Here is a 24651-nt window from a genome sequence, read left to right on the forward strand (position 1 = left end):
AATTGTACACAAATTGTTAAGCATGCCAGACTGTCTTTCCTTTAATCTGAGAAATATAAGGATCATATTTACCTGTAATAATATATTTTTTTTTTAAACACTTCTGAAAATGACATACAATGTAGCAAAAGCAATTCTGGCTGCCTGGTTTACAACAGTAACTGTTCACAAGCATCAACACCAGTCATTATGTTACTTGTTTATTTTTCGAATATGTATATGCATAGCAAGATAAATGAACTGGGGAATATAGGCATACTACAAGAGACTAATACAGAAAGCCACTGCAGCGATTGTGTCAACATAATGTAGATGAGTTTCCAACCTAAATTATGATTCTGTGGTGATGTGGCCAAAAAACGTTGGGACAATGGGGACCCAAAAAATGGGCTTCCAGCGTTTCAGAAAATCATCCTCGACACCAATTCGGTTATACAATAACCAAAACATAACATTTAGCTAACGGACTTGGTGGCAACCTTTGGCTACTGAAAAGTGAAAACAAGATATTTTGAGACAGCCAGTGAAATAAATTGCTGGTTAACCAACCCAATCAACTTGCCGTGTCCATGTGACAATTTTCTATTCAATGGCTGAATGACTTTATCATGATTAAATCACTGTCTAGGTGTCCGTTGACACTCGGCTACTGTAAATACATTCATGTAGCTAGCGAATTGGATTTAGCCAGCTGAGCTGGCCAGACAACATCACCCATCCCTAAAAGCATTACTTATTGACACTCGCGTTTGCATCATGATTTGGAAGTTAAGATACCATGTTGCGCTACCTAACGTTATAACGGATGTTTACAAACAATATGATCAAGTTGACATGATATACGATCGAGACAATGTGTAAAATTGTGATTTGATAACGTTAGTGTTTTTGGTGGGCTAGCGAAGGTTAGCTAAAATGTCACTAATGGACATTCCGGCGGCTATGATGGAAAACACTTTAGAAACAAGCGTCTCTCCGTGTTAATCGCCATCGCCACCCATTTGATCGATAACTTTCACTTTCCCATAATGAAAAGACACTGATGCAAAACACAGAAACCCGCTTGGGATACATATTGTACACACCGGCCTGTTGATGCCATGTTCGCTAGCTACTTCTTTATAACGCGAACAATGGCTTCTTCTACCTTTTATACATGTATTTTTTTCGGCACACGTGGTTAAATGATGACGGAAGGGCAAAAGGCTCAAACTTAAAAAAAGCGATTAAAATATGAGGACTGGATGTAGGCTACTTGTAAAAGTATAATACACCGTCACAGCTCAATGCTTTTGACACTTCAAAATGGATCAAATTTACTCTCTGAGCATAACATGGAAGTGAATAAAGATAATCAAGTGTAACCAAAAGGCGAAACCATTTAAATAAACTTGTGGATTTTTGTGTGTTTGTGTCTCTCAAACTTTATAAAGAAAAAGTCATCTTATTATTACATGCTGGGTTATTTTTTGCAATGAATACTAGCCAACACCTCTTCAAGCTGGGCAGCTGGAACAAATCCCCCAGTCCTGTTTCCATCAGAGATTAATATTTCCACTTGCCAGACACTAAAGGAAAAAGCACTTACATGCTGGGTTATGTGTACCGTGTTGCCTACATGGGAAAACATAATTGGAAAACGTGCTCAAACAGCAATGGTAGTGACGTAACCTTACTTAACCCCATTCAACAAACTGACTCAACTCTGAGCAGCCAATACAGCAGTCTCACTTCGTAAGAGTCGTAGCAGACAGACCTGTCTATGAAGCTGCCAGAGGCGGCATTGTCTCTGTGTGCCAGCCTGTGCCCCCTATCCTCGTGCTAGTCTCGGACTGTATTGCCTTGATTCTCTCTCTCACCGACACAACCCCTGCACTAATTGACCTCAAAATCTCTGGTTTGGACGACAGAGAATTTAAAGAGAAATCAAATGTTTCACAAATCATTTATGACTGTATTACAATGAGTGTGACATGCACCTTGAGCTGTTTAGGATTACATTGATTAATGGATTACATTGCCATAAATAAACAAGCCTTGTCAGCAGCACATATTTTAGTCAAAGACATTGAAGACTAGTAGGAGGTGAATAGAATTATTCTCCTTTCACCTGTAAGACAACAGCAGGTGGAGCTAAATCCAAAAATGTCAGATACGGCCATTATTAAAGGCTCTTTCAGGCTTTCAAATGCTAAATACTAAATCACATTATTATTGTACTCAAGTCTCATGATGAATTAACATACAGAATGAATCTATATCAAGTATGTAAAGATTCATTCCTCTGAATATCTGAGATTCTCAAAGGAAAGGCAAAGATCTGCCAGATCTTACAACACCAGGACGCCTGGATATGTATTTGACGTGTCAGCTGACCACATCACATTGTTCACGTGCTTGTCGGAACTAGTGCCACGACCAACCACGTGGCATACGTTATAGCAATCTGTCAGTCGATGACACAGTCAATGACGTGGCACGCAACCACTGGTTGATGCAAGCAACAACAGTGACACACTAATGGTCGATGCGTCATCCTGGTGAGCAATCTCATCCAACTGTGGGGAATAATGCCAGCACTGTGTGGTGCGAGTCCCTGAGTCCCATCTGAGCACAATGGTTATTATCTCATCTGCACTGATAAACACAAACAACACTCTCAATGAGTCACACAGAACACCATACAGCTCGACAGTACATGGCAAGTGGTACCGGAGCGCCAAGTCTAGGTCCAAGAGGCTTCTTAACCGCTTCTACCCCCAAGAGATAAGACTCCTGAACATCTAATCAAATGGCTACCCAGACTATTTGCATTGCAAATATAACTCTACCTACATGTATTTATTACCTCAATTACCTTGACTAACCGGTGCCCCCGCACATTGACTCTGTACCGGTACCCTCTGTATATAGCCTCCACATTGACTCTGTACCGGTACCCTCTGTATATAGCCTCCACATTGACTCTGTACCGGTACCCTCTGTATATAGCCTCGCTATTTTTATTTTACTGCTGCTCTTTAATGATTTGTTACTTTTATTTCTTGTTCTTATATTGTAAGTTTATTATATATATATATTTTAACTGCATTGTTGGTTTGGGCTTGTAAGTAAGCATTTTCACTGTAACGTCTACACCTGCTGTATTCGGCGCATGTGACAAATACAATTTGATTTGATTTACATGTTCTTACCATTGCAGACTGCTGAGGCCAGGATGACTCATGATAATGTCCGAAATGGAGTAAATGGAATGGTATCAAAGACATAATGTGTTCTGAAACTCTTTCACTCCATTCCAGCCATTTTATTGCATTCCAGCCATTATTATGTGCCATCCTCACCTCGGCAGCCTCCATTGGTTCTTACATCAGCCTACATCAACTGACTGTTCCCCACCTGAGCCACCCCAGGCTGTTGACATTCTTTATCAGCCATGATTACTGATTCAGACTGTCTCAGGCAGCCTCATTCGAAGAAGGTGAATATGCACAGACATATCAGTATCCCGTGAATATAAGGCTGTAGCTGTAGTCACTTGGAATTATTACTTATAATATTACAATCTGGTATACTGGGATTGGAGACATGTCGTGCTTTCTAGTCATCAAATGTCATGGAAAGAGGTGTGTCTGAGATTATGTTTTCATCTGGGAAGTTCATGCAAATTCAGGAGGGACTAGGCTACTAATTAGGGAGTTATAATGTATGCACTTTCCAGACAGCACATAAAATCATTAACTGTTATGATTGCCTCAGGTTGTTCCTCAAGGGCTGATGGGTGAAGGGTGTTGTTGTATGAGATTTTCTTTGGTAAGGGAAGGAGGGATTTACTATGTGTTCAGCCCTTTGTCAACACATGACCTGGTTGCTAAGAACATGTGGTGGGTACGTCCGTCTGCTGCTGTCCCTGGGGGTCGGTCCTCATTACACAACGGCTCCACCCATTCTCCATTGCTGTGACCACGACCACAACCCTGTATGCAAAATGTCCTTTTGTAAGATATCCGGAGGCAAAGTCATTATTATTCATGAGTTGCAACCATTGGTTAATGCATGCAACGTCTGAGCAGGGGAATGCAACCTTTAGCTGGCATGAACACTCTCCATGTACTTTTAAGGGCCGGCCGTGCAGAACAATTGGTGGCTGACTAAATACTTTTTTTGCCCCACTGTATATGCCATACCTCAATTCCTCATCAATCCAATTCCCCAGGTCGTTGCTGTAAATGAGAACGCGTTCTCAGTCAACTTACCTGGTAAAATAACGGATAAATAAAAATACATTTACATTTACATTTACATTTAAGTCATTTAGCAGACGCTCTTATCCAGAGCGACTTACAAATTGGTGCATTCACCTTATGACATCCAGTGGAACAGCCACTTTACAATAGTGCATCTAAATCTTTTAAGGGGGGTGAGAAGGATTACTTTATCCTATCCTAGGTATTCCTTAAAGAGATGGGGTTTCAGGTGTCTCCGGAAGGTGGTGATTGACTCCGCTGTCCTGGCGTCGTGAGGGAGTTTGTTCCACCATTGGGGAGCCAGAGCAGCGAACAGTTTTGACTGGGCTGAGCGGGAAAATACATTGAAAAAGGGGGATTTAACCGTTTTTACAGTCATTTTCTTAACGGGTACTTGCTTATTAATAACTGGAATAAGCAATTTCATAAATGTGTCAGGTGCAACGTCTGGTTGCTCCTCATTACAAGCTACAGCTCATGTAACCCAATATTGCATGCTCTGATATTGCAAAAATTGAAATACAAGTAATCAGCTATTGGGTTCAAGTCCGGGCTCCGGCTGGGCTACTCAAGGCCATTCAGTGACTTGTTCCGAAGCCACTCCTGCGTTGTCTTGGCTGTGTGCTTAGGGTCGTTGTCCTGTTGGACGGTGAACCTTCGCCCCTGCTCTGGTTCTCCCATCTCCACAGAGGAACTCTAGAGCTCATCGGGTTCTTGGTCACCTCCCTGATCAAGGCCTTTCTCCCCTGATTGCTCAGTTTGGCCGGGCGGCCAGCATCTTGACGGTTCCAAACTTCTTCCATTTAAGACCGATGGAGGCCACTGTGTTCTTGGGGACCTTCAATGATGCAGAAATGTTTTGGTACCCTTCCCAAGATCTGTGCCTCGATACAATCCTGTCTCAGGGGCCTCTACGGACAATTCCTTCAACCCCATGGCTTGGTTTTTGCTCTGACATGCACTGTCAACTGTGGGACCTTTATATAGACAGTTGTGTGTGCCTTTCCAAATCATGTCCAATCAATTGAAATTACCGCAGGTGGACTCCAATCAAGTTGTGGAAACGTCTCAAGAATGATCAATGGGAAACAGGATGCACCTGAGTTCAATTTCAAGTCTCATAGCAATAGTTTTAAAAACCTGTTTTCGCTTTGTCATTATGGAGTATTGTGTGTAGATTGATGAGTATTTTATTTTATTTAATCCATTTTAGAATAAGGCTGTAACCTAACAAAATGTGGAAAAAGCCAAGGGGTCTGAATACTAAGCAACCTTAGGATCTTGGAAAATATAGACCTGTAAACACAGAGAGATAGATACACTCGGCAGAATGATCAACTATGAATATTTATGATGACTGTAAAGCTGAACTGTTTTGGTAGACTGCCTTTCAAGTCAAAATGAGCTCTCATTCAGTGCTGTACGGCTGTGCCTGACAAAAATACATACAGTTACACAAGTGGTCTGAGACAGTCAAAGGTTTCCCTGTGGATGTAATATGTTCAGCCTCTTGCAATTACATTAGCCCCCCACAGATTTGATTCCAAATCCATTATGGCATCCCAAATCCAATATGGTTTCCTGTATATTTAAATGAGAGACATCTTTTAAATGTGTGTACCGTACTTGTGTACTTCGTACTATTTTTTGTGTAATTCAACTATGTTAGGAATCCAATAGGCCTCTACCATAATTACAGTCAAACACCATTGTTTTGATATACATTAGAAAAGGTAGCAGATTGCTTGGCAACACCATGCATTCCAAGTCACGAGCCTTTGAGGATCAAGGAAAGAGAACTTCACATTCTCTCCTTCACAACCAGACAACCAACCATTCCACTACTGGTGTATCCCGTGCGTAATTCAGGCTAAGATACCATTCCACTTAGTAAATGGGTCTCGTTGGCATGCAAACTGCACCTGCTGAGTGCCTGCACTCAACTGTTGTAGAAATGGAAACTGATCACCACACAGCCCTGAATACCCCGCCAGCCATACAGGAAGGATGCTGCCCTTGTTCGCTGCAGCTTGCCCAGAATGACCAGTTAACTGTGCAACCTGGTAAGGCACCTGAACTCCAACCACCACTGGCTACTGTGTCTCCTCGGACCTGTTAGGACACACTCATGTCTTGCTCATCTCAAAGACTTAGAATTCACCTGGCACACTTAGTTTCAGTGGGGAAAAGAGGGGAGATGTTAGAGCTGTACATACTGTATACGCTACTAGAGTGGCTGACGGTTGTGTTGCAGGTTGCTTTCCTGTAACTTGGTTACTCTGCTATTCACTTGTATTCTAAAAAAAAAAACATGAACAAACATTGAACAACTAGTTCGCTTCAGCTATTCAAACACAACAGTGGCATGGCGGTACCACTCATAGTCGTAGTTAAACCAAGAGCCATATGAAACATTTTGAAAGACAAGAATAACACAATACTAAATTAACCATGGCAATTTATATGCTGGCACGGGTGTTTGAGTGTAATTATGTCGGCCATAATGGATTCAGAATAAAAATGTATTTACACCACAACAGTTTTTATGGGCTTTTACACAATACAAAATAAAAAATGCTTCTCATCTACAAAAATGTATATTTACATGTGATTTGACCTCCATCAAATGGTAGTATGACAGCCATATTGGTCCATGCTAAAACAGGTTATATCCACGATGAGTCTTCTATCTCCTTGACAACGTGCACAAAGTCGTCCACTTTATGTCAGTTCGTGTGTAAACAACGTAACCATGACACAATTTATATTCTCGCTCAGATAAGCCTCAAGTTGAAAATGAGCAATTCATTGTTTTGTCGCCCAAATTCAACGCTCTCTTTCAACCTCTTGCCTCGCCTCTTCCTCTCTGGCAAAGTCTAGGGTGGCCTCAAAGAAAATACGTGTCCTCCTGACTGAATCGCAAGAGTAGGGTGTACAAAATCCTTCAAGGAACCTTGGACCCCAAAAAAAGGACATTTCAATGTCTGAGCCTACTTGTTGTCCTTAGTGCCAAGTACAATAGCCACAACATCAAAAGATGTGTAAGTGTATTTTTTGTCAGGCAGGACCATACAACACTGAATAAGAGCACATTTGACTTGGACAACACCCTGTCGTTCTCAACTAACATCAAGGCGGTGGCCCGTTCCTGTAGGTTCATGCTCTACAACATCCGCAGAGTACGACCCTGCCTCACACAGGAAGCGGCGCAGGTCCTCATCCAGGCACTTGTCATCTCCCGTCTGGATTACTGCAACTCGCTGTTGGCTGGGCTCCCTGCCTGTGCCATTAAACCCCTACAACTCATCCAGAACGCCGCAGCCCGTCTGGTGTTCAACCTTCCCAAGTTCTCTCACGTCACCCCGCTCCTCCGCTCTCTCCACTGGCTACCAGTTGAAGCTCGCATCCGCTACAAGACCATGGTGCTTGCCTACGGAGCTGTGAGGGGAACGGCACCTCAGTACCTCCAGGCTCTGATCAGGCCCTACACCCAAACAAGGGCACTGCGTTCATCCACCTCTGGCCTGCTCGCCTCCCTACCACTGAGGAAGTACAGTTCCCGCTCAGCCCAGTCAAAACTGTTCGCTGCTCTGGCCCCCAATGGTGGAACAAACTCCCTCACGACGCCAGGACAGCGGAGTCAATCTACCACCTTCCGGAGACACCTGAAACCCCACCTCTTTAAGGAATACCTAGGATAGGATAAAGTAATCCTTCTCACCCCCCCCCCCCTTAAAAGATTTAGATGCACTATTGTAAAGTGGCTGTTCCACTGGATGTCATAAGGTGAATGCACCAATTTGTAAGTCGCTCTGGATAAGAGCGTCTGCTAAATGACTTAAATGTAATGTAATGTAAATGAAAGCTATCAATAAATCAGCTACTAAAATGTTAAGCCTACACAATTATTAATAGTTTTCTATTTCCACCTATTGAATCTCTGTGTTTACAGGTCTATATTTCCAAGAAGCATTAAGGTATCCTAATGCTGTTTGTTTGTGTATGTGGGACAGACAACTGTCTATATCAGAGCTTGCAATATCGGGTTTCATGAGTTTCTGGCCCATCTCCCCTTAAGCCGCAAATTATTCTGAAATTCTAGAGGTAAGGGGTGTATCACAATATCGATCAACTTAACCACTTTTGCAAATCCATTTTGTAAATGGGAGACATTAGAGATGTGAAGAAATATGTTTGTTTTGTTTTACCTTGGGTAGGGGTATCTCAAAAATGTATAGGCTTTGCCACTAGCTTATAGTGTAAAATGTCTCCTCTGTGTGTCTGCCACTATATACAGTTCTGGCATCAGATCTCTGCTGTTTGTTAATCACAATCCATCTCAGGTCACTGTAGAATTCTCTCTTTGTTATGTTATAACAGTACCCCACACATTCTGAAATAGCATTTTTGTCCCCCCCAGTTTTATCATTGGAATGTGATACAAAACGAGGCAACAGTGTGCTTTAGGACCATGCGGACGACTCCGAGCATCAGGTAGGCTGTTTGACTATTTTTTTGTTTTGTTATGTCCCCCCCACTTCTAAAACCAAAGTTGCGCCCCTGTAATAAACAATAACAATACAAATGTAAGAAAAAGTTTAAGGGACACAATGTTTTATATGCTGATTTTTTTGTTGTTGCAATTTTTCTGTCATAATAATATATTTGAGTATGTCTGATCATTGGGCAATGGCTGCCCCTCCCCACCTACCAAGATGGGCTGGCCCAGCTTTCTGATAGGCTGAGCTAAGGTGGTGCAAAAATTCACATTCAAATTCAAACGTGCATCAGCAGAGACCGGCTCTGACTCCCACTTTTTGTAACCCACTTTTTTTCTTTTTTTTCCCAGTTCTGCTTGTCCAAGAGCTATGACCTTGTCTGCGCTGAGAAATTATGCTAGGTTTAGCACCGACAGACCAGCTGCTGCTGCAGAAGACAGTCGAGGTAGGGAGAAAACAGAAAAAAAAGAGACACACTGACACAGACTTAGCCTACAGCTGCCAGTTAATATTGTGGCTGTATATCGTGTGAAATAGTAGGCTAATTAACACTTAGGCCCAATTTAGGGAAGAGGGGATTCGGGGAAATGCATATGACAGGCACTAACTAGCAATAGTCTAAAAAGTCATTAGATTGGATCTTATAACACATACGCCAATAGCCATCTATTAGACATTAAATACAGTGCTACTGCTTTTTATCGAATACAAGTCATTATGTATTACAATGAAACACTGAATTAATGCATAATATTTGCTAAATAATCTCTGTTAAAGGTCAATTCAGGGACTGTGTAACTTAAATGTTTATTTTCTTCTGAAAATCAGTTTCTTCAGCCAGCAAGTGGGTCTTATGAGCTGTAGTAATGACTGACCCTGGTGTCAAATGACCTTACATAGCCACTGCAGGCTGGAAAGCCCTGCCTATATCCTGTCTATTTAACTTGCTGAAAGGCCTGTCACGCGGCACTGTCAAACGAAGCACAATGCTGGAAATCTATCTTCATAAACTAGTCCCGGCATCATTCTATGACAAACACAGAAGGAGAGAGAGAGACTCAGCCAGGGGACCAGGAACCACCAGCCTGAGGAGGGAGACATTAAAGGAAGATAGTCACTGGGGAGCTGTAATCTATACGTCATCTTGTTGACCCTCCGGAGAACCTTGAACAGCCCCACAAACTGGGGGCTCAGCTTCTTGCAGGGCAGGCAGAGTGGGAGGTTCCTGGTGGAGAGCCAGACACGATCACCAAGATGGAACAAGGGAGTCTTACTGTGGTGGCGATCCGTCTGCTCCTTCTGACAGTGGACGGCGCGCTGGAGTCTCACGTGGTCATCGCTTCACACTTCTGCGCACCTGAACCACACGTCCCAGACCACAAGGGCTATGACCCGAGAGGGAGAAATTATGGGTGCATTCAGGACCCTCTCCTGAATCGTAGAGATGGGACAGGGCATTAGCTTTGGGTCAGCGTGAAGTCAAATCTAGTAAAGAAAAGGGCCCACCTTGCTTGGCACGGGTTCAGCCGCCTTGGCACGGGTTCAGCCGCCTCATGAGTATGACGAATGGGTCCTTGGCACCCTCCAGCCTGTGTCTACACTCCTCTAATGCCAACTTCACTGCCAGGAGCTCTCGATCACCGACGTCATAATTTCTCTGCAGGAGATTATCTCTTAGAGTAATATGCACAAAAATACCATTACCTTGTCATTGAGACAGGACAGCCCCCACACCCACCTCTGAAGCGTCCACCTCCACCACAAAGGGTAGCGTCGGATCAGGGTGTTTGAGCAATGGGGCGGAGGTTAAACGCCCCTTCAGTAGGCGGAAGGCCTTGTCAGCTGCTGGACTCCACACCAACCTATGGGGACCACCCTTGAGAGGTGATGGAGCTAAAGTTCCTGATGAAATGGTGGTAGAAGTTGGCAAACCCTAAAAACCGCTGTAACCCCTTTATGGCGGTTGGGACTGGCCATGACCTGACAACATCTACCTTCTTAACATCCATCATCACTCCTTGCAGGCTGATCTGGTAGCCTAGAAAGGAAACAGCTTCCTGATGAAATTGGCACCTCTGCCTTGACATATAGTTGGTTGGACAGGAGGCATTCCAGAACTACTCGGACGTGAGCGATGTGATCCTCCAAGGTAGCAGAGTAGGCCAGGATGTTGCCGATATACACGGTCACCTGGCGTCCGAGCATGTCCCGGAACACCTCGTTAACGAATGCCTGGAACACAGAGAGCATTGGCTTAGCCAAAAGGCATCACCAAGTACTCATAGTGACCAGATATCATCCTGAAAGCTGTCTTCCATTCATCCCCCTCCCGGATGCGGATGAGATTGTATGCACTCCGCAGCTCTGTAATCAATAGATGGGCGTAATCCCTGTTGGAGCGCTTCATGGATGTACTCCTCCATGGCCTTGGTTTCAGCCACCGACAGAGGGTAGATGTGTCTGCGCGAGGGCGCAGAGCCTGCAAGCAGGTCTGTTGCATATTACCTCCCACAGGTCCTGGTATACCTCCGGGATGTTGGGCTGAAGAGCAACCACAGGACTCTCAACCGAAATAGAACCACCGGGGATGGGAAAGTAGGTCCTCCTGTATTCGGGTGCCCAGTCTGTGATTTTCATCCTCAACCATGAGATGGTAGGGTTATGGCATTGGAGCCATGGGAGGCCGAGGATGATCTTGTGAGCTGGTGCACTAAGGATGAAGAAGGGAATGTTCTCTTGATGGATGGACTCCACAGTGAGGTTGAGTGGTGTGGTGATGTGTCTGATGGTCCCGGAGCCTGGTGGCAGATTTATCAAGGGCTGGAACAGGAAACGGAGAGGAGAGCGGGTATGAGGTGATGTTATGAGAGGAGCCAAGGGTTTGGTCAATAAAGTAGACATTTATTTTCTTATTTGTCTAATAGTACCGGATGGGTAACAAGGTAGTTCAAAGGTCCATAATAAACCATTTAACAGAGCACTTACTAAAGTAAGTGCTCTTTATGCTGTAGAAATACATGAGTGACCAGTAATAATGTCTCACAAAAAGATTGGCATGCCATTGGTAGACATTCCTGCAGTACCTGCAGTGGTGAACCGTCATTCAGGACAGGTGGGGCATTTTTTTGGGAGTGGGGTTGCATATTATTTTGGCATTAATACGTGTCACATATCAGTTTGCAAACAATGTAGAAACAAATATTTGTGTTAATAAAGCTGCATGCAAACATGGTCTCTTTTTTGCTTTCTTGAGTAATGTAGCTCCAAAATGCAGGTGCTTCAGCCTAGCTAGTGCTTTCTGTGGTGTTGGTGGGGCAGCTAGCGGAAAATACGGAGCGTAGGGGTTGGTAATGTTCTCTAGTTGCGCCATGATTGGCTCAGTGTTCTGTCACTCATGGGGACTGTCACGTTCTGACCATCATTCGTGTGTGTTTTCCTTGTTTTAGTGTTGGTCAGGACGTGAGCTGGGTGGGCATTCTATGTTGTGCGTCTGGTTTGTCTATTTCTATGTTTGTCCTGATATGGTTCTCAATCAGAGGCAGGTGTTAGTCATTGTCTCTGATTGGGAACCATATTTAGGTAGCCTGTTTTGTGTTGGGTTTTGTGGGTGATTGTTCCTGTCTCTGTGTTTGTTGCACCAGATAGGGCTGTTTCGGTTTTTTCACATTTCTTGTTTTGTAGATTTTTCATTGTTCATCTTTATTAAAGATGTTTACAAGTAACCACGCTGCGTTTTGGTCCGCCTCTCTTTCACCGCAAGAAAACCGTTACAGAATCACCAACCAACCAAGGACCAAGCGGCGTGGTAAAACAGAGGCAGCAGCAACAGCATCAGCAGGAGAAGCGACAGGTGCAGCAGGAGCAACAGCAGCAGCAGCAAAAGCAGCAGCAGGAGAAGCAGCAGCAGCAGCAGGAGAAGCAGCAGCAGTGGGAGAGGCTGCACTGTTTGGAAGAATGGACTTGGGAGGAGATCCTTGACGGGGAAGGACCCTGGGCAGAGCCAGGGGAATATTGCCGCCCCAAAGCCGAGCTGGAGGCAGCGAAAGCAGAGAGGCGGCATTATGAGGAGCTAGCACGGCAGAGCGGCTGGAAGCCCGAGAGGCACCCCCAAAAATGTATTGGGGGGCACAGGGAGAGTGTGGCAGAGTCAGGAGCCAGACCTGAGCCAACTCCCCCTGTTTATTGTAAGGAGCCATGGATGTTATCGGAGCTATCGGCGAAGCTGAGGGCTGAGTCTGAGAGGGTCGAGGAGTTATTGGACAGAATGGAGGAGAGTGAACGGATGGGAGATGAGGAGACACTCGAGGAGGTGTTAATAGAATTGGGGGAGTGTGAAGAGAGAGAGCAGTTGATTTGGCGTAGTATGCAAGGCATTCGCCCTGAGGTGTGTGTCCCCAGCCCGGTACCACCAGTGCCGGCACCCCGCACCAGGCTGTCTCTGCATCCCATCAACACAGGTGCTCCCGCCTGTCCGGCGCTGCCAGAGCTCCCGCCCCTCAGTTCAGAGGCACCAGAGCCCTCAGTTCAGAGGTGCCAGAGCTTCTCTGTCCAGCGCTGCCAGAGTCTCCGCCTGTCCGGCGCTGCCAGAGCTCCCACCCCTCAGTCCAGAGGCGCCAGAGCCCTCAGTCCAGAGGCGCCAGAGCCCCTCAGTCCAGAGGCACCAGCGCTCCTCAGTCCAGAGGCGCCAGAGCTTCTCTGTCCAGCGCGACCGAGCCTTCCTCCTCTCCAGCGCAGCCGGAGTCTCCCGCCTGTTCGGCGCTGCCAGAGCTCCCACCCCTCATTCCAGAGGCGCCAGAGCCCTCGGTCCAGAGGCGCCAGAGACCCTCCAGAGGCACCAGAGCCCCTCGGTCCAGAGGCGCCAGAGCTCAGCGCTGCCAGAGTTCCCGCCCCCTCATTCCAGAGGCGCCAAAGCCCCTCCCAGAGGCGCCAGAGACCCTCGGTCCAGAGGCACCAGAGCCCCTCGGTCCAGAGGCGCCAGAGCTTCTCTGTCCAGCGCTGCCAGAGTTCCCGCGCATTCCAGAGGCGCCAGAGCCCCTCATTCCAGAGGCACCAGCGCTCCTCAGTCCAGAGGCGCCAGAGCTTCTCTGTCCAGCGACCGGAGCCTTCCTCCTCTCCAGCGCAGCCGGAGTCTCCCGCCTGTTCGGCGCTGCCAGAGCTCCCGCCCTCATTCCAGAGGCGCCAGAGACCCTCGGTCCAGAGGCGCCAGAGACCCTCGGTCCAGAGGCACCAGAGCCCCTCGGTCCAGAGGCGCCAGAGCTTCTCTGTCCAGCGCTGCCAGAGTTCCCGCCCCTCAGTTCAGAGGCGCCAGAGACCCTCGGTCCAGAGGCGCCAGAGACCCTCGGTCCAGAGGCACCAGAGCCCCTCGGTCCAGAGGCGCCAGAGCTTCTCTGTCCAGCGCTGCCAGAGTTCCCGCCCCTCATTCCAGAGGCGCCAGAGCCCCTCATTCCAGAGGCGCCAGAGCTCCTCGGTCCAGCACTGCCAGAGCCTTCCTCTCCAGCGCCGCCAGTGCCGCCAGTCTGCCCAGCGCCGCCAGTGCCGCCAGTCTGCCCAGCGCCGCCAGTGCCGCCAGTCTGCCCAGCGCCGCCAGTGCCGCCAGTCTGCCAGGAGCAGCCAGTGCCGCCAGTCAGCCAGGAGCCGCCAGTGCCACCAGTCAGCCAGGAGCCGTCAGAGTCGCCAGTCTGCCCAGTGCCGCCTGAGCTACCCGTCTGCCCAGCGCCATCAGAGTTGCCAGTCTGCCCAGCGCCGCCGGAGCCACCCGTCTGCCCAGCGCCGCCAGTGCCGCCAGTCTGCCCAGCGCCGCTAGTCTGCAAGGAGCCACCAGTCAGCCAGGAGCCGCCAGAGCCGCCAGTCTGCCAGGATCAGTTCAATCCGCCAGTCAGCCAGGATCTGCCAGAACTACCAGTCAGCCAGGATCTGCCAGAACTGCCAGTCAGCCAGGATCTGCCAGTCTGCCAGGATCCGCCAGTCAGCCAGGATCTTCCAGATCCGCCATTCAGCCAGGACCCGCCATTCAGCCAGGATCCGCCAGTCAGCCAGGATCTGCCAGAACTGCCAGTCAGCCAGGATATGCCAGAACTGCCAGTCAGCCAGGATCTGCCAGTCAGCCAGGATCCGCCAGTCTGCCAGGATCCGCCAGTCAGCCAGGATCTTCTAGATCCGCCATTCAGCCAGGACCCGCCATTCAGCCAGGATCCGCCAGTCAGCCAGGATCTGCCAGAGCTGCCAGTCAGCCAGGATCTGCCGGAACCACCAGTCAGCCAGGATCTGCCAGTACCGCCAGTCAGCCAGGATCTGCCAGAACCACCAGTCAGCCAGGATCTGCCGGAACCACCAGCCAGCCAGAATCTACTAGATTCATCAACCTGCCTGAGCTTCCTCTCAGTCCTGAGCTTCCTCTCAGTACTGAGCTACCTCAGTCCCGAGCTGCCCCTCAGTCCGGAGCTGCCCCTCAGTCCAGTGGGGCCCGTTGTTAGGGTTCCTAGGCCAAGGTTAGCGGCGAGGGGCGCCACTCAAGGGACGCTAAGGAGGGGGACTAAGACAATTATGGAGTGGGATCCACGTCCAGCGCCAGAGCCGCCACCGCGGACAGATGCCCACCCAGACCCTCCCCTATAGGCTTAGGTTGTGCGTTCGGAGTCCGCACCTTTGGGGGTACTGTCACGTTCTGACCATCATTCGTGTGTGTTTTCCTTGTTTTAGTGTTGGTCAGGACGTGAGCTGGGTGGGCATTCTATGCTGTGTGTCTGGTTTGTCTATTTCTATGTTTGGCCTGATATGGTTCTCAATCAGAGGCAGGTGTTAGTCATTGTCTCTGATTGGGAACCATATTTAGGTAGCCTGTTTTGTGTTGGGTTTTGTGGGTGATTGTTCCTGTCTCTGTGTTTGTTGCACCAGATAGGGCTGTTTCGTTTTTTTCACATTTCTTGTTTTGTAGATTTTTCATTGTTCATCTTTATTAAAGATGTTTACAAGTAACCACGCTGCGTTTTGGTCCGCCTCTCTTTCACCGCAAGAAAACCGTTACAGGGACACTACGTCACCTGCAAAACCGCAAAAAAATGGTGAGAGCTCGGGTGTTGCCATAGATTTAAAATTAGAATTGCTCATTCAAGAAGGCTCAAGGTCACGGGCCACAGACAAAATGACGTCAAATCACATTATATCTACCGTAGCTTTGATTGGACTGATCATGTCAACATCATACTTTCAAAATCTTAGCTAGCAAGCAGTCATCATCATGAATCAAGTCGACAGTCTACTGGCAAATCCTTTTCGATCCTTGTCATATGAAGAGAAATTATAGCTAAAACATATCGGTGCTCATCGGCCATTGGACATAAACATTACACAACAAGTTGGAAATCTCAAATTCAAAAACGATTGGTTGGTAGGAATCAGTGGCTAACTGCAAGCTTTGCAAAGCAATCATTAGCCTGCTATTCAGTGGAGAGGGTGTGTGGTTTAAGGGTCTCTTTTTCATGCATAAAAGGTTAAAAATGAACTCGCAACACACCATAGGCCAGAAAAGGTTGAATACATTGGCCATACTGTCAATCCAATATGACTTCTGCCGCGTTCTATACAACTGGGAACTCGGGGAAAAAACGAACTCTGACTGGGAAAATAAGTTTTGAACTGACATCCAATTCGGAATTCCAAGTCGGGAACCCGGGCCTCTTTCTAGAGCTACGACCTCAAGATCACTGACATCATGATTCGACCTTGTTTTTTCTGATTTCAAAGTGTTCTTGAAAGCACCATAAATCCAGAGAATGCCAGACTTTGATGAGAAAGTTTGATGACAAAATCTGCCAACAAGAAGGACCACTTTCCTGCACCACTTTCCTGTTCAAGTGAGCACAGCACCACAAGGTGAGTCCAAAAATGTATTTTTTGCTGCTGCATAAATTATGTTATGCCAGGGAGATATGTATACTGTAGCTAAGAAAGTAATACTAAATGTATGTTGTGTAGTAAGCTGTTCGTAGCCCATGTGACTCACCCTAATAATTTGGTCATAATTTGGTCTCATAATTTAGCCTACTGTTCTGACTTGGTGGTGCACATATAGCCTATAGCCTGTTTTAGAGAAATGTAATCATTGAACATTGTAAGAGCTTTCATTGTCTGCATATATTTTAATTTGATTTTATTTAACCTTTATTTCACTAGGCATAACATGTTCTGAATTCTGTTGCAGTACATTTCAAGAGTTCTGATTGAATCCCCGACAACTGACAAGGTAAAAATCTGTCGTTCTGGCCCTGAACAAGGCAGTTAACACACTGTTCCCTGGTAGGCCATAATTCTAAATAAGAATTTGTTCTTAACTGACTTGACTAGTTAAATAAAGGTTGAAAAAATATATATATATATATCCTAAGGGTTAATTACTATTGAATATATAATATAGAGCCAAAATATTACAACTGGAAGTACATCTGTGTGCTGCCTCTGATTTTTTCCTACATGACCTGAGCTGCATACTATTTTTTTAACAGGTACTCAGTGGCGATTTTAGTCCACCCTGGTGGGGCAAACTCAAAAAACTGTTTTTAGATGCATGCCAGCAAAGCCACTACACAGAAAAACAGTTAACAATACATAAATTGCATTATAATGGTGACAAACGGTGCCCACAAACTGTTATGACCTACATAAAGCCGCCCCAAAAGCAGAGCTTTCTTTTCAGCACCATGGAGTGAATCCTTACCACTGCTACACCTGGCTATCAGCAGAGCCTTGTCTGGCAGTGAAACAGTTCATTCCGCCTTAAAAAACATAGCTTATATGGCTGACTTGCTTAAACAAATGTGGTTTCTACTGACAAGGAAACGACGAGCAAATAAGAGGCAATCCGTAATTTCGATTAAGACATTAATGAGTTAATATTTAAAATGTCAATTTAACCTTTAACCTGCAGGTCAGTTAAGAACAACATCTCATTTACAATGATTGCCTACCCTGGTGATGCTGGGCCACTGCCCTATGGGACTCCCAATCACAGCTGGATGAGCTGGCTGAGAGGCAGTGCCTTAGACCACCGCACCACTCGGGAGCCCCATAAGGATAGGGGGGACATGTATGAAATCCAGGATTTTATATTTTAAATATAAGTAGTTAGGCTTTTATGGGGTATTATGAGCCAATTGTGATCTATTAGGCATTTATTCAGAAAGATACAGTTCCGTAATATGTTGGCTCTATATGTAAGAGCAAATAACACTGTGGAGTTGCATCTCCAGTGATGTTTTTACATGTTGTGTTTGTCTTTTAAACATGAGCTGGTCAAAAAAGGAGTAGGACTATGTTTCACTGGTGACTGGTAAAGTACAAGTTGTAAGGTGATGTGGGCTGGTGCGGCTAAAATGCCAGTTGAATTTTTGTCCCAGTCTGCCCCTGCCTGGCACTCCATGGACTTGTTTTTATTCACTTCCTCTGAGAGTACAAGGGTTGAGAGGAGGGTAAGCCCACTCTTTTTACACAATCTAGCCTGGACCGGTTGGAACCTGTACCATACTCAAGAGACACTTCCTCAACAGTGTGCAGTGCACGGGTGCAGCAAGCAACCAAATCCAGACATAGCTGGAAATCCAGCATGACTTCAGTCGATAGCGAGTTACACCAAAAGGGTTCTAGATTCCTAACGTCTTCATATTTCACAATTAGGCTGGCTATCTAGCCTAACTACAGACAGACAGGACGAGCGGGAGAGAGCTCGCAAGGATTGTTCCATTGTGTAGTTTACTGGGGCAGCAGATATGATGTGCCGGATACAATGTATTCATTTACAGGCTGAAAAGTAGTAATTGCTACATAGTTACTGAACAGATGGTTACAGTTCAAAGTTTCCGAATGAGTTATATTGTAACATAATGTTCACGCGGGAGAAACATTCGATTAAGTCGTAGTAGAGTAGGTGGTGCCCTAGTTTTCATTATTAGGCCTATCTCGAATTTGCTGGCATCTGAGAGAAGCACGTTGTGTCTTTAGGACGTTGATCTGTGGCATCCACCATCTCATAAACGCCGGTAATAGCGCTTTAATGTTAAAGTTGGACCATCCTTTACTTTGAATTACATGCGTACGGAGGCAGACGTTCTGCGCATATTATTCACGTAGCTAATGTTTATCAGGTAGCCAATGCAGAACCGCGGGTATTGAGAATGGTGCTGACATTCGCACTGTCACGAACATAATATTATTGGTCACAAGCGTTATTCCATAGATGATGGTTTAATTATTTGATCTGAACCGTGGAAAGGAACTGTCTTGACCGTAAAAGTGGAATGGAGTGCCGGAAATCAAATTGATAAGAGATAACGTCAAACAAGATAGTAAGTATGATATTTCTTTCTCGCATTTACCACGCTGTAAAAACTGTAAAATCCTAATTTATATTTGTTTTATGTTGATTGTCATACTGTGCGGTTATCCCAGGGTAGTTTATTTAGGCTATCGCAAGTGGCAATATAATATAAATTGTTAAGGAACGCACTGTAAATGTTTAACTCTGGGCACATGCTGTAGTTGAGTTACAGTTGAAGTTTACCCCACGTTACAGCAAGTCACCTGACCTCAGAGTCAGACAGCAACAGGAAAATGAATGTGCGAGATCTCTAGAAGAAACTTAAAGAGTTTAACATGTGTCTAATGGTTTATATTTCCCAAAATGAAATTTGTATGTTCGATCAGTAGTCGTAGGTGTATTCCACAACTGGTCTCTCCGCTCTTCTCTTTTTTCGACCAGGGCTGTCTCTACGGTCAACTACACGCTCTCACCTACAGATCTTCTGCTTTTATGATATGCAACACGTCTTTAATGATGGCTTCCTCTTTACTGGGATGTCACCTTAAAGTATTTTTATTCATATTATACTATATTTATAAATATGGCCTATAGGCTACTAGCCTATAATATCAAAATATGTATTGATATTACTGTCATTCTTTAGTTCAACTATGAAAGGAAATTATGAATGACACCAAATATCATCACGTTTGATTGGTTGGTAAAGCGTACCATATTTGTTTTAGAATACTGGTAAGGAAAAGTGTATGCCTTAAAATAACTCTTAATAGTGTTGTAACAGTTATACATATTAACCGTAATGATCATTATCTAGGCTACCTAGTTTGGGCAATGTATATTCACTGTCATAAAACAATTTTAAACTTTTTTTATTTTTTTTTTTACCGTGGGGGAAAAGGCTCAGAGAAGGAAGTGCTCCCACATGTTGAATCTGGGCACAATTACCATTGCTTCTTAAAAGGGCACACCAATATTATAATCTTCTCAATGACTTGCAATAGTCTGTAGACTAACATTAGAGGAACCTTTGCCATTCCAGTTTCCACATGTCATAACTAGTCTGGCCCAGATGTAGACTCTAAGCTTTGTCATCAGATGTTTTCAAATTCTCTATAGAGATGCATGAGAGAGAGTAATATGCCAATGTCGTTGCTCATGCCGTTTCCTGTTTTATATGCCTCTTTGTCATGGAGAACCGTTCCATTTAGTTCTAAAAAATAATGCTGTCAATCTTTATTACCTTTTTAACCTTTTAGAACCATACCAAGTACAAACATTTACCAACAAAAATCGATTTGATTCCAAACAAAAACACACATTTGAAGTGCTTGTTTTATTTCTTTCTAATTAGATTGGTTGAGAAAGAAGTGCTTTCCATACTAGCTAAATGCCCGGTCTTCTTCCATTGCAGGAATGTTTACCATCACTGAGTTAGCATCGCTGAATGACACCCAGCCGACCTACCGCATCCTAAAACCATGGTGGGACGTCTTCATGGACTACCTGGGGGTGGTCATGCTCATGTTGTCCATCTTCGCCATGACGATGCAGATCACAAAGGACCAGGTGGCGTGCCTTCCCTGCCTGGAAGAAGCAGAGGAGGCGGCGGCGGCAGGGCCAAACTCTTGCACAACCAAATGTCAGCAAGAAACCACCTCATCAGCAGTTAGTATGACGACAGTGCTTGCTACACCAATGCCCACTAAAGATCTACCAGACAGTGCAGTACACGAGATCCACAACACCCAGCCCATCATTGTGAAGCGAGAGAGCAAAATGCAGCAACCTGAGCCCACAGGGATCCGAACCAATTTAGATTATCAGCAGTACATCTTCGTCAACCAAATGTGTTACCATGTTGCCTTGCCCTGGTACTCAAAGTACTTCCCGTACCTCACCCTCATCCACACCCTTGTGCTTATGGTCAGTAGTAACTTCTGGTTCAAATACCCCAAGACAAGCTCAAAGATTGAACACTTTGTGTCCATTCTCGGACGGTGCTTTGAGTCTCCATGGACTACAAAGGCTTTGTCCGAGACAGCCTGTGAGGATTCTGAGGAGAACAAGCAGAGACTGACTGGCACCACTTCAGGACCGAGAGAATTATCACAGGAAAATAAAGACGAAAATGCTGCCAACACATCTACTCCTATGCTTGGGAATACAGGAGTCAAGTTCTCAGCAGATACGCCTGTTGCTGAGGCACCAAGTATGACTATCCTGGACAAGAAGGATGGAGAGCAGGCCAAAGCTCTTTTTGAGAAGGTGCGGAAATTCCGCGCCCATGTGGAGGACAGCGATTTAATCTACAAGCTCTACGTAGCTCAGACCGTGGTCAAAACGGTCAAGTTCATTTTGATTCTGTCCTATACGTCAACCTTTATGGCTGCCATCGAATTTCGTCACAAATGTGAGCCCAATATCAAACACTTAACCGGATATAAGCTGTTCTTTTGTACCCACAACATGGCGTTCATGCTGAGAAAGCTCCTCCTCAGCTACATGGCCCTCATATTGATCTATGGGATGGTCTGCTTGTATTCCCTCCACTGGCTTTTCAGGCGCCCCCTTAAAGAGTACTCATTTGAGAAGGTCAGAGAGGAGAGTAGCTTCAGTGACATTCCTGACGTGAAGAACGACTTTGCGTTCCTCCTACACATGGTCGATCAGTACGACCAGCTGTATTCCAAACGGTTTGGTGTCTTCCTCTCGGAGGTCAGCGAGAACAAGCTGAGGGAGATCAGTCTGAACCACGAGTGGACATTTGAGAAGCTCAGACAGCTTGTGACCCGAAATGCCCAAGACCAGCAGGAGCTCCACCTCTTCATGCTCTCTGGTCTCCCCAATGCAGTGTTTGATCTCACCGACCTGGAAATACTTAAACTAGAACTAATTCCTGAGGTCAGGTTTTCGGCAAAGATTTCCCAAATGACCAGTATGCATGAGCTGCACCTCTGCCACTGCCCTGCCAAAGTTGAGCAGACAGCCTTTGTCTTTCTCCGTGACCACCTCCACTGCCTTCATGTCAAGTTCACAGACGTCGCTGAGATCCCCACATGGGTTTATTTGTTGAGGAGTTTGAGGGAGCTTAACTTGGTAGGGAATTTAAGCTCAGAACACAACAAAATGATAGGACTAGAGTCCATGCGAGATTTAAAACATCTCAAGACATTGTATCTGAAGAGCAACCTCACCAAGATGCCTTCAAGTCTAACTGAGCTGTCCCCACACCTGATCAAACTGGTGGTGCACAATGATGGTACTAAACTACTGGTACTGAACAGCCTCAAGAAGATGACTAACCTTGCCGATCTGGAGTTGCACAACTGTGAGCTGGAGAGGATCCCCCATGCTATTTTCAGCTTAACCAACCTTCAAGAGCTGGATCTCAAATCCAACAACATTCGCACCATTGAGGAGATCATCAGCTTTCAGCACCTCAAGAGGTTGACCTGCCTCAAACTGTGGCACAACAAAATCATCACCATTCCAGCCTCCATAGGCCAAGTCAAGTGTTTGGAGTCACTTCACCTATCGCACAACAAACTGGGGATGCTCCCGGCGGCTCTGTTCCACCTCCCCAAGCTGAGGTATCTGGACGTCAGTCAGAACTCCATCACAGTGATCCCGCCGGACGTGGGTCTCCTGCAGAACCTCCAGCACTTCGCAATCAATGCAAACAAGGTGGAGGTGCTGCCCAAGCAGCTGTTCAGGTGCACCAAGCTGAAGGTCCTGTGTCTGAGCAACAATGGCCTCACCACCCTGCCTGAGACAGTGGGTCAGTTGGTGCAGCTCGCTCAGCTGGAGCTGAGGGGAAACAGTCTGGACCGCCTTCCCTCGCTACTGGGGAACTGTCGCCTTCTACGTAAAAACTGCCTCATTGTCGAGGACCACCTTTTTGACACTTTACCCATAGAAGTAAAGGAGAGTATCAGTCGGGAGACCAATGTGTCCTTTGCGAGTGGTTTATAGCTTATAATCGCTGATATTTTAAACCCTTACAATACAGTGACTAACTGAAATGTATATTATAACTCACTGAAGCAATACGCCATGAAATTAAGATATTGTTCACCAGGAAGTAGCCTTGTAGTTTTTGAACTTTTGGGCAAAAACGTGGCACAATGGTCTTCAAGCCAAATATTTCATAAAAGGCATCTGGCAAAAGTGAATTCATCCATAACATGAATATGAGTTGATGTATTTCTTAAAGGACCCTGTTTTCACGAATTTGATTATATAACTTCAAGCCTATTGAAAAGATATGGTGACATGACCCGGAAGTAAAGCGGAAGTTACTTTCACAGGGTATTGAACCACATTTTATTGATGATAAATTTCACAATATGGCTTGTTCCTTGACCCTTTTAACTGAATAAAGTGAGAGAGAATGCAGACTGCAGAGCACTATAATCACGTAATGACGTTTTGCATTTATCCTTTCAAAGTAGTATTTTTGTTCACATATTTAAGAATGTTCAGGATTTTAAAAACGCTTTCAGTTGCTTCCTAGGGTATTATCGCATAATATTGTTAATGGGAATTGAATTTCTGACTTATTAATATATATTGTATTAACTACTCAGGTATAATGTTAACCATGGGCAATAGCTTTTCAACCTTAACTGCTGCTATTTCTCAGTGAGGGCTTTAATAAGAAAGGCCCAAACAGCATGTTTGCCTAAACATTCACTGTCATTATTCACATCACCATTCAATGAGCGAACAAATGCTCTCCTTTCAATGGTAATTCACTTTTGTTTAAATAACGTTTCATTAATTTGCTTCGATTAACATCCTGCAGCCGAGACATTGGTCTGTCAGCGGAGTGACAGTTGTCGTGTGTTGATAAGAGAAGGAGGGGAGATCCTCAGTCTACTGGGAACTGTTTAGAACTGCTTCGGCACAGCCTATGTGATCATACTAAGTTCACCGGAGGAATAAAAGATACAGTCTGAACTTTTACCTCCTCTTGGGGATTACGCTTGAAATTGGGAGTACTTTGCATGAACAATATTTGCTTTTCTCATAGATTGTTGAATGTTTTCCATGGATTACACTCGCCTATCACAGACCATACTAAACCTAATTTTTATTTTTTTGAAGATGTGTGATCGAAAAGGGATGAGGTTTGACAAAAGGGAGAGAACAATGAGACAAAGATTGTTATTGCTTTTTGTCTATGTATTTCTGTACTGTACATGAACTGTTCACATTTGCTACCATACCAAATTACTGCTAATACGCTCAAAGTCCGTTAATTTATGGCACAATAAAACTAGATTTTAGATAAAACTTTTCCAGTTCTTGTCATTCTCTGTTTCAACGCATTTCTCAATGGTAATTGGACATTATTTATGGCACCCAGGTCTCACAGCCCACCAACACAACCAACTTGAGAAGAGCCAACGATGTGCAACCTGGCCTTGCAGTCCCTGGAGTCCTTTGCACAGAAGCTTGCAAAATCCCAGGATGACAACAAATGTCTGCCTCAGATGAGAGGCCATGTCAGTGGCAGATCTACCCGATTAATCTCGGACTGACAGATTCTACGACAGCCCTATGCCTTACTTTGTGAGACTGCTTAATGCTG

The 24651-nt window shown here is 45.4% G+C and overlaps 2 protein-coding genes across 4 annotated transcripts in view; one reads left to right on the forward strand and one right to left on the reverse strand.

Moving 5' to 3' along the window:
• The window catches only part of LOC118402377 (transcription initiation factor IIB-like), a 44776-nt gene that overhangs the window by 11258 nt on the left and 8867 nt on the right, over positions 1-24651 (reverse strand). The window contains exon 1 of one of the 2 annotated variants that reach the window (XM_035800533.2): positions 1086-1179. The exons of the other annotated variant lie outside the window; for it this stretch is intronic. Within the exon in view, the coding sequence (XP_035656426.1) occupies positions 1086-1102 (17 nt within the window). The 5' untranslated portion in view covers positions 1103-1179. Of the gene's footprint in view, positions 1-1085; positions 1180-24651 lie in introns of those variants that run through there. 2 annotated transcript variants of the gene reach the window in all.
• On the forward strand, positions 16964-24353 carry LOC118402378 (volume-regulated anion channel subunit LRRC8D-like). Of its 2 annotated transcripts, none has more exons than XM_052477275.1 (2): positions 16964-16988; positions 20470-24353. In XM_052477275.1, exon 2 carries the CDS (start codon positions 20472-20474, stop codon positions 23028-23030), a length of 2559 nt encoding a protein of 852 aa, XP_052333235.1. In that variant the 5' UTR covers positions 16964-16988; positions 20470-20471; the 3' UTR covers positions 23031-24353. The 2 variants fall into 2 exon arrangements, with proteins under 2 accessions (XP_052333235.1, XP_035656427.1); XM_035800534.2 differs by lacking the exon at positions 16964-16988 and adding an exon at positions 18226-19083.

Source organism: Oncorhynchus keta, chromosome 23 (assembly GCF_023373465.1).
Source record: "Oncorhynchus keta strain PuntledgeMale-10-30-2019 chromosome 23, Oket_V2, whole genome shotgun sequence".
Classification (NCBI taxonomy): domain Eukaryota; kingdom Metazoa; phylum Chordata; class Actinopteri; order Salmoniformes; family Salmonidae; genus Oncorhynchus; species Oncorhynchus keta.

Excerpts from the sequence above, each read along its gene's own strand:
- LOC118402378 (XM_052477275.1), top strand. The coding sequence starts at position 20,472 with ATGTTTACCATCACTGAGTTAGCATCGCTGAATGACACCCAGCCGACC.